Genomic DNA, 14,692 nt, shown 5'->3' with positions numbered 1-14,692 from the left:
GATGTTTGTTTTTTTTTACACTTTTGATGCTTTTCTGCCTTGACTTTTTGTTTTTAACATTTTTTTAATGTTTTTTTTCCGAGGCTTTTCATGACTTTTTGTGTAAGCTTTTTTTTAAAATGTTTTTCCCACTTTTTCGCCGCATTTTTCCCCACAATTACCGTTTGTTTTTAACATTTTTTTAATGCTTTTGACGTTTAAAAAAAACAAGATATAGTGAAAAATACCTTCTTTCTTTTCTCTCTTGAAAACAACTTGTATTTGGGCAAGTAGAATTCCTTTTCTCTTGCCCAACAGGACTGTTGAGCCGTATGAAGAAACGTTCATAACTTAAATATGTTTTGTATGGCTATGTCTCTGTTTGTATCCTCCAGCGGCGCCCAGCGCTCCGAAGGACTTCAAGGTACTGGAGGTGACCCGGCAGCACGTCCACCTCACCTGGGAGGCTCCGGAGCATGACGGAGGAAGTCCTCTGACTGGATACCAGGTGGAGAAACGGGACATGTCCCGCAAGACCTGGGTCAAGGTACGACCTCAACATCTGAACACCACAGATTGGGATGCACACATGTTCACACGTGTTCTTCTCATGGACGTAAATCAGGAGTTCTGTATCTACGACTTTCGCTTCAGTCTCAGCTGTCGCTCCTGTTTAAGAAATTGAGAATTGATGGTTTCCCTCTCTGTGTGTTCTCTGTCTCAGGTGACGACAGGTATCCAGGATCAGGAGTTCACGGTCACCGACGTGGTGGAGGGAAAGGAGTATCTGTTCCGAGTCACCGCCTGCAACAAGTGCGGACCGGGAGAGCCGGCGTACATCGACGAGCCCGTCAATGTCTCGTCTCCCGCCAGTGAGTCACAACACAGACGTAGGGCCCTATCTTGCACCCAGCGCAGCGCAGCGCAAAGCCTGACACAAGTGTCTTTGCTAGTTTAAGACCGACACAGTTGTCAATTTCCCATCCAGCGCCCACATCGTTTAAATAACAAATGCACCTGCGCCCATCTTTGGCCTATGGGCGTGCTGGTCTTCTAGGGAGGTGTGTTCAGCTACATTCTGGGTGTACTGGTCTTACAGGGAGGTGTGTTCAGGTGCATTCTGGGCGTGCTGGTCTTACAGGGAGGTGTGTTCAGGTGCATTCTGGGAGTATTGCTATCTTGAGGCAGTGGGAAGTGATGGCACCATTGACCAACAAAAACCTGGTCTAAAGTCAATAACGCAGCATTTCATTGTTACTTTAACAGAGCATTAGTAAAATGCTCCTAGGCTCGTGCACAGCACGTGCACACTATGCTTGTTACACACACAGGGACGCACAGCAGCACACACACATGCAGAAGATTACAAATACAAACATTACGGTGCAAATCCTCCATCATAACAGCAATGCTCCAAGGTCCAAACGCGCCTGGCTTTTAAAGGGAATGGGAGATGATCTCTGATTGGTTGATTGCATGTTACGCCCAAAACACACCTCTGATTAATGAAGACACTAAGAACAACCCTTTAGAACCATGACCCCGGCACACGGACCCTTTTTACTGCCGTTAAACTAGCAAAAGTGGATTTGGACAGGCCCTAAACACACACAGCTTTTTATACATAAGTTTTAGTTTTAGTTTATTTTAAAGAACTTGTACATTTGAGTATATGCAAGAAAACCAACAGCAAGCACACACACACACACACACACACACACACACACACACACACACACACACACACACACACACATTTCTGTAATCAGGTAAATTATCCCATAACTACCACTGTTTGAAGTTTTAAAATGCACTCTTGGTTTGTTTAAGTTTTAAACAGTCCAAAAAGGATTTGATCTAACCCCTGGGTCTGGTTTCCCTGCAGCCTGCCCCGACCCCCCAGAGAACCTGCGGTGGAGAGACAAGTCGGCCAGCGGCATCTTCCTGACCTGGGAGCCGCCCAAGTACGACGGCGGCACGGGCATCCGCGGCTACAACGTGGAGCGCTGCCAGAGAGGAACGGATAAGTGGGAGCCCTGCGGAGACATGGTCCCCGAGCTGAAGTGCCAGGTGACGGGTCTGACTGAGGGCCAGTGGTACGCTTACAGAGTCCGAGCCCTGAACCGCCTCGGGGCCAGCCGGCCCTGCAAGGCCACCGACGAGATCCAGGCCGTAGACCCCAAAGGTACGCACAGCGCCCGACTTTAGAGACCGAGAATCACCTTTTCACGTACAAAAGTTGCGATACTACGCTGTCCTCACTAATGGTTGTTGCAGGCAACGTATTCTTCAGCTATACAGCTAGCTTAACATTACATTCTCCAGCATTATATTCTCCAAGGAACAGGCAGGTTGGTGTGTTTGGCAGGATTTAATTAAGGAAAATATGACTTTTTTTTGTAAAACTGCGAAAAGGAACACAAAAATACAAACACAGTAAGAATCTTTGCAAGTACAAAATATCTCTCGTACATTAGTAGAGACCAAGCACTAATGCTGCAACGACCACACAAACACACACACACACACACACACACACACACACACACACACACACACACACACATGAACACACACAGACACACACACACACACATTTTCCTAAAACCCTCCTCATGTTTATCCTCTAAGCTGCAACCCTCTGACTGTTCCCCCGTCTTTTCTGTCGGTGCAGAGGCTCCGGAGATCCAGCTGGACGCCAAGCTGCTGGCCGGTCTGACCGCCAAGGCCGGCAGTAAGATCGAGCTCCCGGCTGAGGTGACGGGGAAGCCCGAGCCGCGGGTCAAATGGACCAAGGCCGACCTGGTGCTGAAGGCAGACGACAGGGTGTCCATCGACACCAAGCCCGGACACTCCACCGTTACTATCGCCAAGACGCGCCGAGACGACAGCTGCACCTACATCATCGAGGCCACCAACAGCAGCGGCCGTGCCACCGCCACCGTAGACGTCAACATACTCGGTATGAACCATTTTTTCTTTTTTTCTGTTTTTCACTTTCTTATTTTCTGGGTATTTAAAGGACAATTCCGGCGCAAAACGAACCTAGGGGTTAATAACAGATGTGTAGCCACTCTGTCTCTCTCTGGGACATGTTTTCATGCTAATTGAATGTGTTTGTAGCTTGAAACAAGCTCTATCACCACCTATGTTGGTGATAGACGGGCCAAATCAACCAATCAGATCAACGATATATCTAGCTCTTGCCGAAACCAGTCGGGAGAAGAGCAAAGATATCTTTTCCTGCAAGAAAAGCCTCCACTGCCGTTTTTTGCTCTTCTTTCAATGAAGGAATACTTTCTAATTTGGATAAAACTCATAGCGATGAGAGCGATGAGAGATCATCTCAACAGTTGGTTATCGTTGCGTCACACCTAAACCCGCCTCAAAACCAATACTGATTGGTCGGTCGTTTGGCGAACGGTTCCAAATTTTCTCTGTCTCAAGATGCCAAACTGATCTGCGAGTGGAAAACTGGAGCTCTGTTATTAACCCCTAGGTTCATTTTACGCTGGAATTGTCCTTTAATGTGACCGTTTCCTCCCACAGATAAGCCCGGCGCTCCGGCCGCCTTCGATATCTCCGAGATCACCAACGAGACGTGCTTCCTGGCGTGGAACCCTCCGCGCGACGACGGCGGCTCCAAAGTCACCAACTACATCGTGGAGCGCCGTGCTGCCGACAGCGAGATCTGGCACCGGCTGTCCTCCACGGTCAAGCAGACCACCTACAAAGCTGTGGGCCTGGTCAAGTTCAAGGAGTACATCTTCCGAGTCTTCGCTGAGAACCAGTTTGGTGTCGGCCCACCAGCCGATCACCCGTCCATCATCGCCAGATACCCCTTCGGTAGGTCTGACCATGGGCAATTTTAGACCCTTTTTCAGGAACACAGCATAATAATATGTGATTAATAAATGTATTTCACGTCGTCCTAACCTCACCGTTATATTCGGGGAGCGATATTACGACTCCCACTATGAACCACATACATTATCATTCATATTATTGTTAAACCTCTGAGGGGAAACTTTAACACAGATGTTTATTCTTATTGTGTAATGTCGACTGACATTTTCAGGAATATATAGTCATGGAAATTTGCCAAAAATCATGGAAAAGTCATGAAAAAGTATTGGTTAAAATGCGTATGAACCCTGCTTTTTAGGGCGGCTCAAGCCCCCCTAAAATTCAACTCAGCCCCCCTAAAAAAAAATTTTAATCAATTTTAGTGCTTTAATTTACAGTTTGCGAACTTGTCTGTAAAAGCAGTTACACACCAAGCCGATAATCGTCCGTCTGACAGTCTGGCGAGGTCAGTGACTCCAGTCTGGTCGGTGTGTTCGTGCCGTCGTCCGTTGGAGGAGCTGTCGGCTTCATTTGGGCCGACCTGACATGCTCAGTCAGAGACAGGACAGTCGGGACTCACGTGGAAACGGCGAGCGGGATGAGCGTGACTAAAATCTGACGAAAATCTGTTAAACTGACCTTTGTTGATCTGAAATGAAGACAGATTCAGCAGCTGCACGGCCTGTTTCTCTCTTCACATGTTTCCAGAAACACGTTACGGTGAACTATTTTAGGACAATATGAGATTGGATTCTGAACGAGACGCCATGATGGTCGGGGAGCAGCCAGACCCACGTGACACGTTCGTCCAAACAGCTGCTGGTTTTAATTTTTTGGGCGACAATCCAGATGAGCGCCGCCTGCTGTTATGGAGACGTATTACGTCTCGTCTCAGCCCCACTGACTTTTCTGCTGACAGTCGGCTGTTGGTCTGTAACGGCCTTTAGTGACAGAGGACAAATAATTACAGGTTCGAAGGGCTTGAAAGAGGTTTGATATCCTGTGTATCTATAGCCGAGGCTATGCACCTGTAACCCCGTCAAGGAAAGGGTTAACAGAAATGTAGTGTTGGCCAATCAGAGGAGGTTGTGCCAGACTCCCGCCTTTGGCTGAGTCTCTATCTGATCTGTCAGAGGGAGAGCAGGAGACGGTTGTGAAGTTTAACGTCCCCAGAGAAGACGTTGGTCATTTCATGGTGCAGATTAGAACCCAAATTGAAACGTAAGCAAGTACAATTGCTGAATGCTCCGTTATTACGGAGACTTATAAAGTGTCAGGTTTAGTTCCATCATAGTGTCAAAAAACGTTGGCTGACGTTGTTCAGTAGCTAACACTGGGTTAACACTTTTGCAAGGCACTGTATCCGTGTCACATTTCCATTAGGGGCTGAGCCCCCCTAAAGGTCTGATCCTAGGCTCAGAATGGGTCTTTGTGGGGTGGGACACATATTAAGCAGCTAGTCTGGAGCATAGAAATAAAATGAAAAGAAAGGCCATTTCCATTCAAATCAACGTTGCAGAATGGTCAGAGCAGCAGCCGTTTTTATGTGTACCATTGCCATGGTAACGTATAAACTTCCGGTAATATGCCGACTTCCGGTGAGTCGTGGAGCTGAGGTTTTGCAGTAATGTTACGAGGCGGAGAGCCGGTCGCTAAATGAGTCAAATTAACTTCATGCTTCATCCACACAAAGCACACTGGTATCACCACAGGTGACAGCTTTATTCGGTTTGTTTTCTGTGAACGATGTGGCGAGGGGGTAACGCTAAGGCGGAGATAGCAAGCTAACGTTAGCCAACTAACAGCGGCTGGCTGCCTTGCTGGTTCCGCCGTGCTTTTATGTTGTAACGGTTACAGAGAATGAGCTGAATAGCGGGCGTTAGCTGACCCACTGCTGCTGGGTCTAACGTTAGCGGTCGTCTTTATTTATGTAAAGCAAAACACAAAATTCAGAAGACAGGTGACAGTTTTATATATAAAAATATAATGCAGTAAGGGGGCTTTTACATCTTGGGCCCGTTTACACAGCTTACCAGGGTGTCCCATTTCACATATTTGCATTATGTCTTAAGATTGGACTTGTCTTTTAACTTTTGGAAATAAATTGAACTGAACTGAATTGTACATCAAAGCCCCATTTGACCCCAAAGTCCAGTTTGTTTTGATTAGTACAGTTCATGTGTCACGTTACTCCCGTACAGTTCACATCAGGTGTGAAAACCAACTGTACCAAAACACTGAATTTGACCTATTATGAAACTGTCTCGATATTATACTGATACCACTGAACGAAACACTCAGACCCAGATCTGCTTCGCGGACTAACCCCCACCCCCTCTGGTCCTCAGACACTCCCGGCGCTCCGTATAAGCTGGAGGCCTCGGACATCGCCAAGGACTCGGTGAGCCTGGCGTGGTACGAGCCCGACGAGGACGGCGGAAGCCCCATTACGGGCTACTGGGTGGAGAGATACGAACCGGACCACGACAAGTGGATGAGGTGCAACAAGCTGCCCATCAAAGACACCAACTACAGGTGAGTCCATCAACTTAAACACGGAGATACTGCCTTCAGCTGGAGAGAGCCGTCTTTTGGGTCGGACATCTGACCCGCTTGACCATGAACACTCATAGAAACACAGTTCAGCACAGTTCAGGCCCTGTACCAGAGTTAGCTATACAGCTAATTTACATCTGTGGTCCCTGGGCAAGGGAGATAAAATGACAATATAGACAATACAGACAATACTATCAAAACAGAAACTTAACAACATATAACAAGCATTACATCACATATAAACCAGTATATATTCCATGTTATAGAAAGATCAATGATCACATAGTTCATTCGCCTTCAGCCAAGTCTTTAAGGACATTTTAAAACTGCTGAGACTTGCACAATCTCTAATGTGAAGTGGAATTAAGCTCCACTTTTCTACTGCTGTAAATGAAAAAGCTGATTGACCAAATGTGGTCTTCCTAAATTGAGTGTGACAGTCACCTCTTACAGAAGCTCTGGAGACCCTTACATTATCTCTGCAAAATGACACACATTGCTTGAGAGGTGGTGGTGCAAGATCATGGGTCAATTTATACATCAGGCACATGTCTGCAAAACAGAAAAAACTGTCAAAGGTTAATAGGTTGTGTTTTTTTATGATGGTGCAGTGATGGTAGTTTCTTGGTTTTTTGTCAAGAACTTTGACAACTCGTTCGTAAAGGGTACATAAGGGTTTTAGCGTAGTCCCACCTGCCTGGGACCAGCTTGTAGAACAGTTAGATGAATGTGAGAAGATCATTGAATGCAAAAACTAGTCCTTCCAGAAAAATGCAGAGTTTTTTGTGATTGTTGCGGGAAAAAATCCTTGATTATGCGGCACGTTTTCTTAAAACATGCGATGGAATATGCGGGATATTTATGCAATTTTATGCGATGAAATTGCGGGAACTCATCGTGGCTTCATCGCGGAGTTTGTAGCTTTTCGATGTTTTTCTGGAGGGACTGAAAAACAGTTTAGCTGCAGCTATCTGTAACTGGTGTCTTATATGTCTAAAATTAGCTAAACTATTGCGTTATGTTGCTTTTTTTGACATTTTTGTAGCTTTAGTTTTACTATGTTTTTGTCACTTTTTTGACAGTTTTTTTTTTCAAAATTGTTTTTTTGACATTGTTTTAACGTTTTTGTCAATTTTTTTTACCTTTTTCCCCGACATTTCTTTTAATGTATGTCGTTTTTTTTCCTCGAACGGTTTTCTTCGCTCCTTTGACGTTTTGTCGTTTTTTTCCTGCTTTTTTCCGTTACCTTTTTGTTTTTCTGACATGTTTGAGACCAAACAACTAAACTAATCAATGCTCAATAATAAGACAATAATCCACCGTGAAGATAATCTTTATAGTTGCAGCCCTACTTCAGCGTCAATGCATCGATACAGTATTAACACGTAAAATATGGTGAAACCATGCCGAGTCGTTTATTTCCCGACCCTTATTTTAACCTTCTCTGTTGGATTTCAGCGTGTTGATGTGATGTGTTTCCCACCGCAGGGTCAAAGGTCTTCCCACCAGGAAGAAGTACAAGTTCAGAGTCCTGGCAGAGAATCTGGCAGGAACTGGAAAACCCAGCAAGGAGACAGACCAGATCCTCGTCAAAGACCCTATCGGTACAAAAACATCTACCTTCAATTCACTTAAAAGTTTACTGTCATATTGGCGATATTCCTTTTTAAACCAAAACGCCAGAGCAGGGGGAATGAGAGGGCAAAACGCCAGGGCAGGGGGAATGAGAGGGGGAAACACCAGAGCAGGAGGAATGAGAGGGGGAAACACCAGAGCAGGGGGAATGAGAGGGGGAAACACCAGAGCAGGGGGAATGAGAGGGGGAAACACCAGAGCAGGGGGAATGAGAGGGGGAAACACCAGAGCAGGGGGAATGAGAGGGGGAAACACCAGAGCAGGGGGAATGAGAGGGGGGAAACACCAGAGCAGGGGGAATGAGAGGGGGAAACACCAGAGCAGGGGGAATGAGAGGGGGAACACCAGAGCAGGGGGAATGAGAGGGGGAAACACCAGAGCAGGGGGAATGAGAGGGGGAAACACCAGAGCAGGGGGAATGAGAGGGGGAAACACCAGAGCAGGGGGAATGAGAGGGGGAAACGCAGTGTAGTTGTGTTTGAATAAATAAAACCCTTTTGTGAGCATTTAAAAGCCATGGCTGTCCAACTCTTCCAGATCCTCCCTGGCCTCCCGGTAAACCCACGGTGAAGGACGTGGCGAAGACTTCGTGCTTCCTGGTGTGGACCAAACCGGAGCACGATGGCGGAGCGAAGATCGACAGCTACGTCATTGAGATGCTGAAGAGCGGCACGACGGACTGGATCCGCGTGGCGGAGGACATCACCAACCTGGAGCACTTCCTGAAGGGCCTGATGGAGAAGCAGGAGTACTCGTTCAGGGTGCGAGCTGTCAACGTGGCCGGAGAGAGCGACCCCAGCGAGCCCAGCGAACCTGTGCTCTGCAAAGAGAGACTCAGTAAGAAAGACTCAGTGATACTTCATATTGTGCTTAAAGGTCCCATGACATGGTGCTCTTTGGATGTTTTTATATAGGCCTTAGTGGTCCCCTAATACTGTATCTGAAGTCTCTTTATATAGACCTTAGTGGTCCCCTAATACTGTATCTGAAGTCTCTTTATATAGACCTTAGTGGTCCCTAATACTGTATCTGAAGTCTCTTTATATAGACCTTAGTGGTCCCCTAATACTGTATCTGAAGTCTCTTTATATAGGCCTTAGTGGTCCCCTAATACTGTATCTGAAGTCTCTTTATATAGACCTTAGTGGTCCCCTAATACTGTATCTGAAGACTCTTTTATATAGACCTTAGTGGTCCCCTAATACTGTATCTGAAGTCTCTTTATATAGACCTTAGTGGTCCCCTAATACTGTATCTGAAGTCTCTTTATATAGACCTTAGTGGTCCCTAATACTGTATCTGAAGTCTCTTTATATAGACCTTAGTGGTCCCCTAATACTGTATCTGAAGACTCTTTTATATAGACCTTATAGGTGGGGGTGTGGCCTTGACCAGCTGCCACTTTACTCGTTTGAAAGCCATGATGTCTCTCTCTCTCTCATGGGGGGGCAAATGCTCTGGGCGAGCAAAGCAGAGAAAGGGGAGGTAACCTTTCCCCTTATGACATCATAAAGGGAAGATTCCAGATCGGCCCATCTGAGCTTTCATTTTCTCAAAGGCAGAGCAGGATACCCAGGGCTCGGTTTACACCTATCACCATTTCTAGCCACTGGGGGACCATAGGCAGGCTGGGGGGACTCATATTAATGTTAAAAAACCTCATAAAGGGAAATTTCATGCCATGGGACCTTTAAACCAAATCTAGAGTTAGGAACAGCAACATGTCCCCGCCGGTCGGACTGGCTGTTAGTTTGGATGTTGTCATTTTCTTTAGTCCTGTGGCCCAACAGGTAAACTAGCTTCCTAAGCCAGTGGTTCTCAAACTTTTTTCAATAATGTTCCCCTTTTGAATAGTTTCTTTAAGCCAAGTACCCCCTGACCAGCGCTAATCATTTTGGTAGAAAAAAAAGTCTCTATAAAGAGGAACAGTACAGCGCTGTCAGCGATAGATTTACTAAACAACAGCCTTGTAACTGACAAAAACTGCAAAAAAAACAACTTTAAACCGACTAATGTAGAACAGACACATCAAACTGTTGCTATAGAGCAGCCATGTATTTACTGTTTATTTTTATTCTTATATATTATGTTTAACATGTTTGTCTCGCTCTAAAAAGACGCTTCAGAACAGACACAAATGGTTGCTGTAATGTAGGACCGTTCTCACTATATGATGAGTAATTTTTTTTTACTGTTTTTGTCACTTTTTTTGACGTTTTTAATAAAAAAATGTCAACGTTTTTGTAGCTTTTTTGGACGTTTTGTCAAAGTTTTTTTGAATTTTTTGTCACTTTTTGGAAAAACTGTCAACGTTTGTGTTTCAACGTTTTTGTAGCTTTTCTTTTACGTATTTTCCCGACATTTCTTTTGACGTTTGTCGTTTTTTTTCTCGACTTCTTTTGTTAATGTATGTTGCTTTTTTTCCTCAAACGGTTTTCTTTACTCCTTTGACATTTTGTCTTTTTTTTTTAAATAAATGTTTTTGTCATTTGTTTCAGTTTTTTTCCGTTACCTTTTTGTTTTTCTGACATGTTTGAGACCAAACATCTAAACTAATCCATGCATCCAGAAGATAATCTTTATAGTTGCAGCCCTACTTGGATACAGTATTGCCACGTAAAATATGGTGATACCATGCCGAGTCGTTTATTTCCAAACCCTTATTTTAAACTTTTCTGTTGGATTTCAGCGTGTTGATGTGATCTGTTTCTAGGATTGGGCATCGAGAAACGATTCCTACTTGGAATCGTTTTGGTGTCCGGAGCGGCCAGGCGCTTGTTGTGTTGCAGCCATGGAGCGCTCTAGTGGGGCTTTATTTTACGTTGAAAAAGCCCGGTAAAACTGCAACCCACCATTGAATCAAAATAAAACTTTTCTCTTATTTGTGAAATAAGCATGAGACCCGTTTCAACCCCTCAAAGAATCGGAATCAGAATCGTTAAAATCCAAACGATGCCCAACCCTATGTGTTTCTGTAAATACATTTGACTATTTTCATATTTACTCTATTTAATAGTTATTATTGTTGTGTGTTAACGTGTGTCCTCTACTTTCCTCTTATCCCTTGCTGCTGCAACAGTGTGAATTTCCCCATTGTGGGATTAATAAAGGATTTTGAATCTTGAATCTTGAATCTTTCCCTCACTAACTGACACGTCCATCGAATGACGGTCAGTCTTTGAGAGCCGACATTAACGCCTCTCTGTTTCTCCTCAGACCCCCCGTCAGCCCCCCGCTGGCTGAACGTGGTCAGCATCTGCCGGAACAGCGCCGACATGAAGTGGACGGCCCCGGAGCGCGACGGTGGCTCGCGCATCACCAACTACGTGGTGGAGAAGCGCGATGCCCGGCGTAAAGGCTGGCAGGCGGTAGACACCACGGTCAAGGAGCTGAAGTACACGGTGACGCCACTCAACGAGGGATCGCTCTACGTGTTCCGCGTCGCCGCTGAGAACGCCGTCGGCCTCGGGCCCTTCTGCGAGCTGGAGGACAGCGTGATGGCCAGAGACACTTTCAGTAAGTTGGAGGGCAGTGTAAAGTCGCACAGAGATTGGGACACTCACTGTTAATCATACACAGGGTTCATATGTTTTGAAAAAAACTGGAAAAGTTATGGAATTTAAAAAATGCAAATTCCAGGCCTGGAAAGGTTTTGGAAACATAAACATCGTCCTAAACATCGTCCTAACCTCACCGTTCTATTCTGGGAGCGATATTACCAATCCCAATATGAACCACATACATTGTCATTCATTTTAATAGTTCATTTGCCAAAAAGTAATGGAAAAGTGTTGGTTAAAATGCGTATGAACCCTGCATACAGTATATTAACACTTGTTTGTGTTGCAGCATCTCCCGGGCCGCCGTACGCTCTCACCGTCAACGCCGTGACCAAGACATACGTGGACCTGCAGTGGGAGGCGCCCAAAAACGACGGCGGAAGACCCATCCTCAAGTAGGTTTCTCTGTTTTTTCATCTGAATCTTTATTGGCAAGAGATTTAAAAATGTATTATAGTTTTGGGACATTCATTCACAGTCCTAGACCGTGACGCTCTGCTGACGGATTCATTTGGAGCTTTGTACCAAAGTTGCAGTGTTTTTTAGTCTTCTATAATTCATTTTATTTCACATTTGTAGTGCGTCCTATATTTCAGACATATTTTGGGCCACATCTGACTCTAATTCATTAATTCCCACGCCTTCTTTAATCGTACTTAATGTTTACCAGAACACAAGGATCAATCTGAGACGAAGAGTTCAGTTAAGCAAAGTTTACTGAGTCCAGCATAAGAGTTACAACACAGCTGTGGATTCACAAACAGAGTCTAAGTTTCTCTAGCAACAGACATCAAGTCAGAGCTGGTCCACCAAGACCTCGTCTGAAAATGAGCCCTGATCTGTTCTCTCCCTCAAGCTTTTATCCTATCCTCACAGTGGAGTGTCTTCTTGTTTCTTAGGCAGAAACTGGTGTCTTACACACACACACACACACACACACACACACACACACACACACACACACACACACACACACACACCAAGGTCGGGGTCTCTGTGTGGTGCACCTTCCTCTTCCGTTCTCGCAACCTTCAAACAACGCACCTCTATATGGGATTGACTTCAGAGTTTAAGGAGTTCTTTCTTGGCACTTTCACCAACTTTCATAACAATCAGGCCAGTCATTGTTCCTGTAAAACTGCTGACAGACAGACAAACTGAACTGAAAACATGAGCTCTTTTGGCGGAGGTAATTTCACAGATAAAGTATCTTTAGTCCTGGCTTTTATTGTTGCACTTTACGCACCGTTTCCGTTATTCCTCAGGTAGGATTTTAGTTCTGAAAACAATGATGTTAATATTTATTTATTATCACAATCCTGCATGTTTAAAGACTTGTGTTAGAAAGTAAACGGTACTTCGTGCAGCGGTATGAAGGTGTGTTGACCTTTGGGTGACTCCCCTCCCCAGGTATTCCCTGGAGAAGAAGGAGAAGCTTGGAACCCGCTGGGTGAAGTGCGGGAAGACTTCGGGTCCAGACTGTAAGTACCGCGTGACGGACGTCATCGAGGGGACGGAGGTTCAGTTCCAGGTCAGCGCCGAGAACGAGGGCGGCATCGGCCATCCCAGCGAACCCACCGAGATCCTCACCATCGAGGATCCCACAGGTCAGTCCGGCCAATCAGCAAGCGGTACAAAATGTCATACATACGTATGTGTATGTAGACATATGTCTATATTAGAGCCCGACCGATAAAGGATTTTTAAGGCCGACATCGATACAAATATTTGGTGATTTAAAAATACCATAGTCCGATATATCGGCCGATATATATATATATATATATATTTTTTTTTAAATCCAGAAACGTGTAAAAAAACATGAACAGATTTCCATAACATTAGTTATTTGTAGTTATTTATGAGTCCTCAATAACAATAATATGTATAAAAGAAAACTTTTTTGTTTTATTGTCACAACAGAACATAATATATTAAAGTTATTTAATATATTGATAAATAAAATGTATAAAAATACAAACTTAAGATATGAAACTTAAAGGGTTAAACACGAGTGTTGCCAACAGGGAGGTTGTAAAGTAGAGCGCCCTCTGGTGGACAAACAACGCAACGCCAACACTCAGAACATGGTTGAAGGGGGTTCTATATACAATATATATAGTATATACATGTATATTATTTTACTTAATCTCTTCCCTGGACATTCCTCTTGCATGATACCAAGTTGTATTTTTTCTGTTTGCTTGCCGAGATAGTTTTTTTTATTTCCTCAAAAAAACAGCTTTGCATAATTAATTATTTTTTAGTATTAATAATAATTAATAAGTTTGACTGAACATTTTGTTCAAAAAAAGGTAAGAAAAGTGGGGAAAGAGTGTAAATGTGTCCGTCCGTCCTCCTACAGGCATCCCATCGCCGCCCATGGAGCTGCACGTGACTGGAGCCAGCCGGGACTTCCTGTCCATCGCCTGGAAGCCGCCGCAGAGAGACGGCGGCAGCCGCATCAGCGGCTACCACATCGAGATGTGCGATGCTGGCACAGAGAAGTGGATGAGGGTCAACTCACGGCCGGTGAAGGAGCTGAAGTTCCGCGTGGAGGAGGGCATCGTCCCCGAGAAGGAGTACATCCTGAGAGTCCGCGCCATCAACTCGGTCGGAGTCAGCGAGCCGTCCGACATCTCGGAGAATGTCTTCGCCAAAGAGAGCGACTGTAAGAGCGACTGTTGACCCTTGTGTTGCCCTCCGTCTGTTGTGTCTGTAAAGTATCTATCGGTACGCGATCTGTGCTGCCTGCACGATGGCTGGTGATGGAACAGTGGATATGACACATGCCTTTGGTGTGGGAGATCAGAGTTCGATTCCCACTGCGATACATCAACCAACGTGTCCCTGAGCAAGACACTTAACCCCTAGTAGCTCCAGAGGCGTGCAACCTCTGGCATATATAGCAATTGTAAGTCACTTTGGATAAAAGTGTCAGCTAAATGACATGTAATGTAATGTAATGCACGATCCGATATGATATAATACGTAGTAGAAAACGTGACACTATTGGTATCACGCATGCGTTGAAACACTTGACGGCCAGGCGGCTCAACTGGCGGCATATTTCTGTAGGCTACAGTTGATGTTATTCATTATGCAGTTCACGACGG

At 45.0% G+C, this 14,692-nt stretch overlaps 1 protein-coding gene across 1 annotated transcript in view; it reads left to right on the top strand.

Annotated features, from left to right (window-relative positions):
• The window catches only part of ttn.2 (titin, tandem duplicate 2), a 323,953-nt gene that overhangs the window by 187,610 nt on the left and 121,651 nt on the right, over window positions 1–14,692 (top strand). The window contains exons 131-142 of the mRNA XM_078262434.1: window positions 375–526; window positions 704–851; window positions 1,865–2,164; window positions 2,654–2,941; window positions 3,529–3,825; window positions 6,174–6,360; window positions 7,870–7,985; window positions 8,554–8,853; window positions 11,233–11,532; window positions 11,866–11,971; window positions 12,987–13,183; window positions 13,942–14,247. Of these exons, the coding sequence (XP_078118560.1) occupies window positions 375–526; window positions 704–851; window positions 1,865–2,164; window positions 2,654–2,941; window positions 3,529–3,825; window positions 6,174–6,360; window positions 7,870–7,985; window positions 8,554–8,853; window positions 11,233–11,532; window positions 11,866–11,971; window positions 12,987–13,183; window positions 13,942–14,247 (2,697 nt within the window). The remainder of the gene's footprint in view (window positions 1–374; window positions 527–703; window positions 852–1,864; window positions 2,165–2,653; window positions 2,942–3,528; window positions 3,826–6,173; window positions 6,361–7,869; window positions 7,986–8,553; window positions 8,854–11,232; window positions 11,533–11,865; window positions 11,972–12,986; window positions 13,184–13,941; window positions 14,248–14,692) is intronic.

The sequence above is a fragment of the Sander vitreus genome, chromosome 11 (assembly GCF_031162955.1).
Source record: "Sander vitreus isolate 19-12246 chromosome 11, sanVit1, whole genome shotgun sequence".
NCBI lineage: Eukaryota > Metazoa > Chordata > Actinopteri > Perciformes > Percidae > Sander > Sander vitreus.
This window is presented reverse-complemented; position numbering and strand designations above follow the sequence as displayed.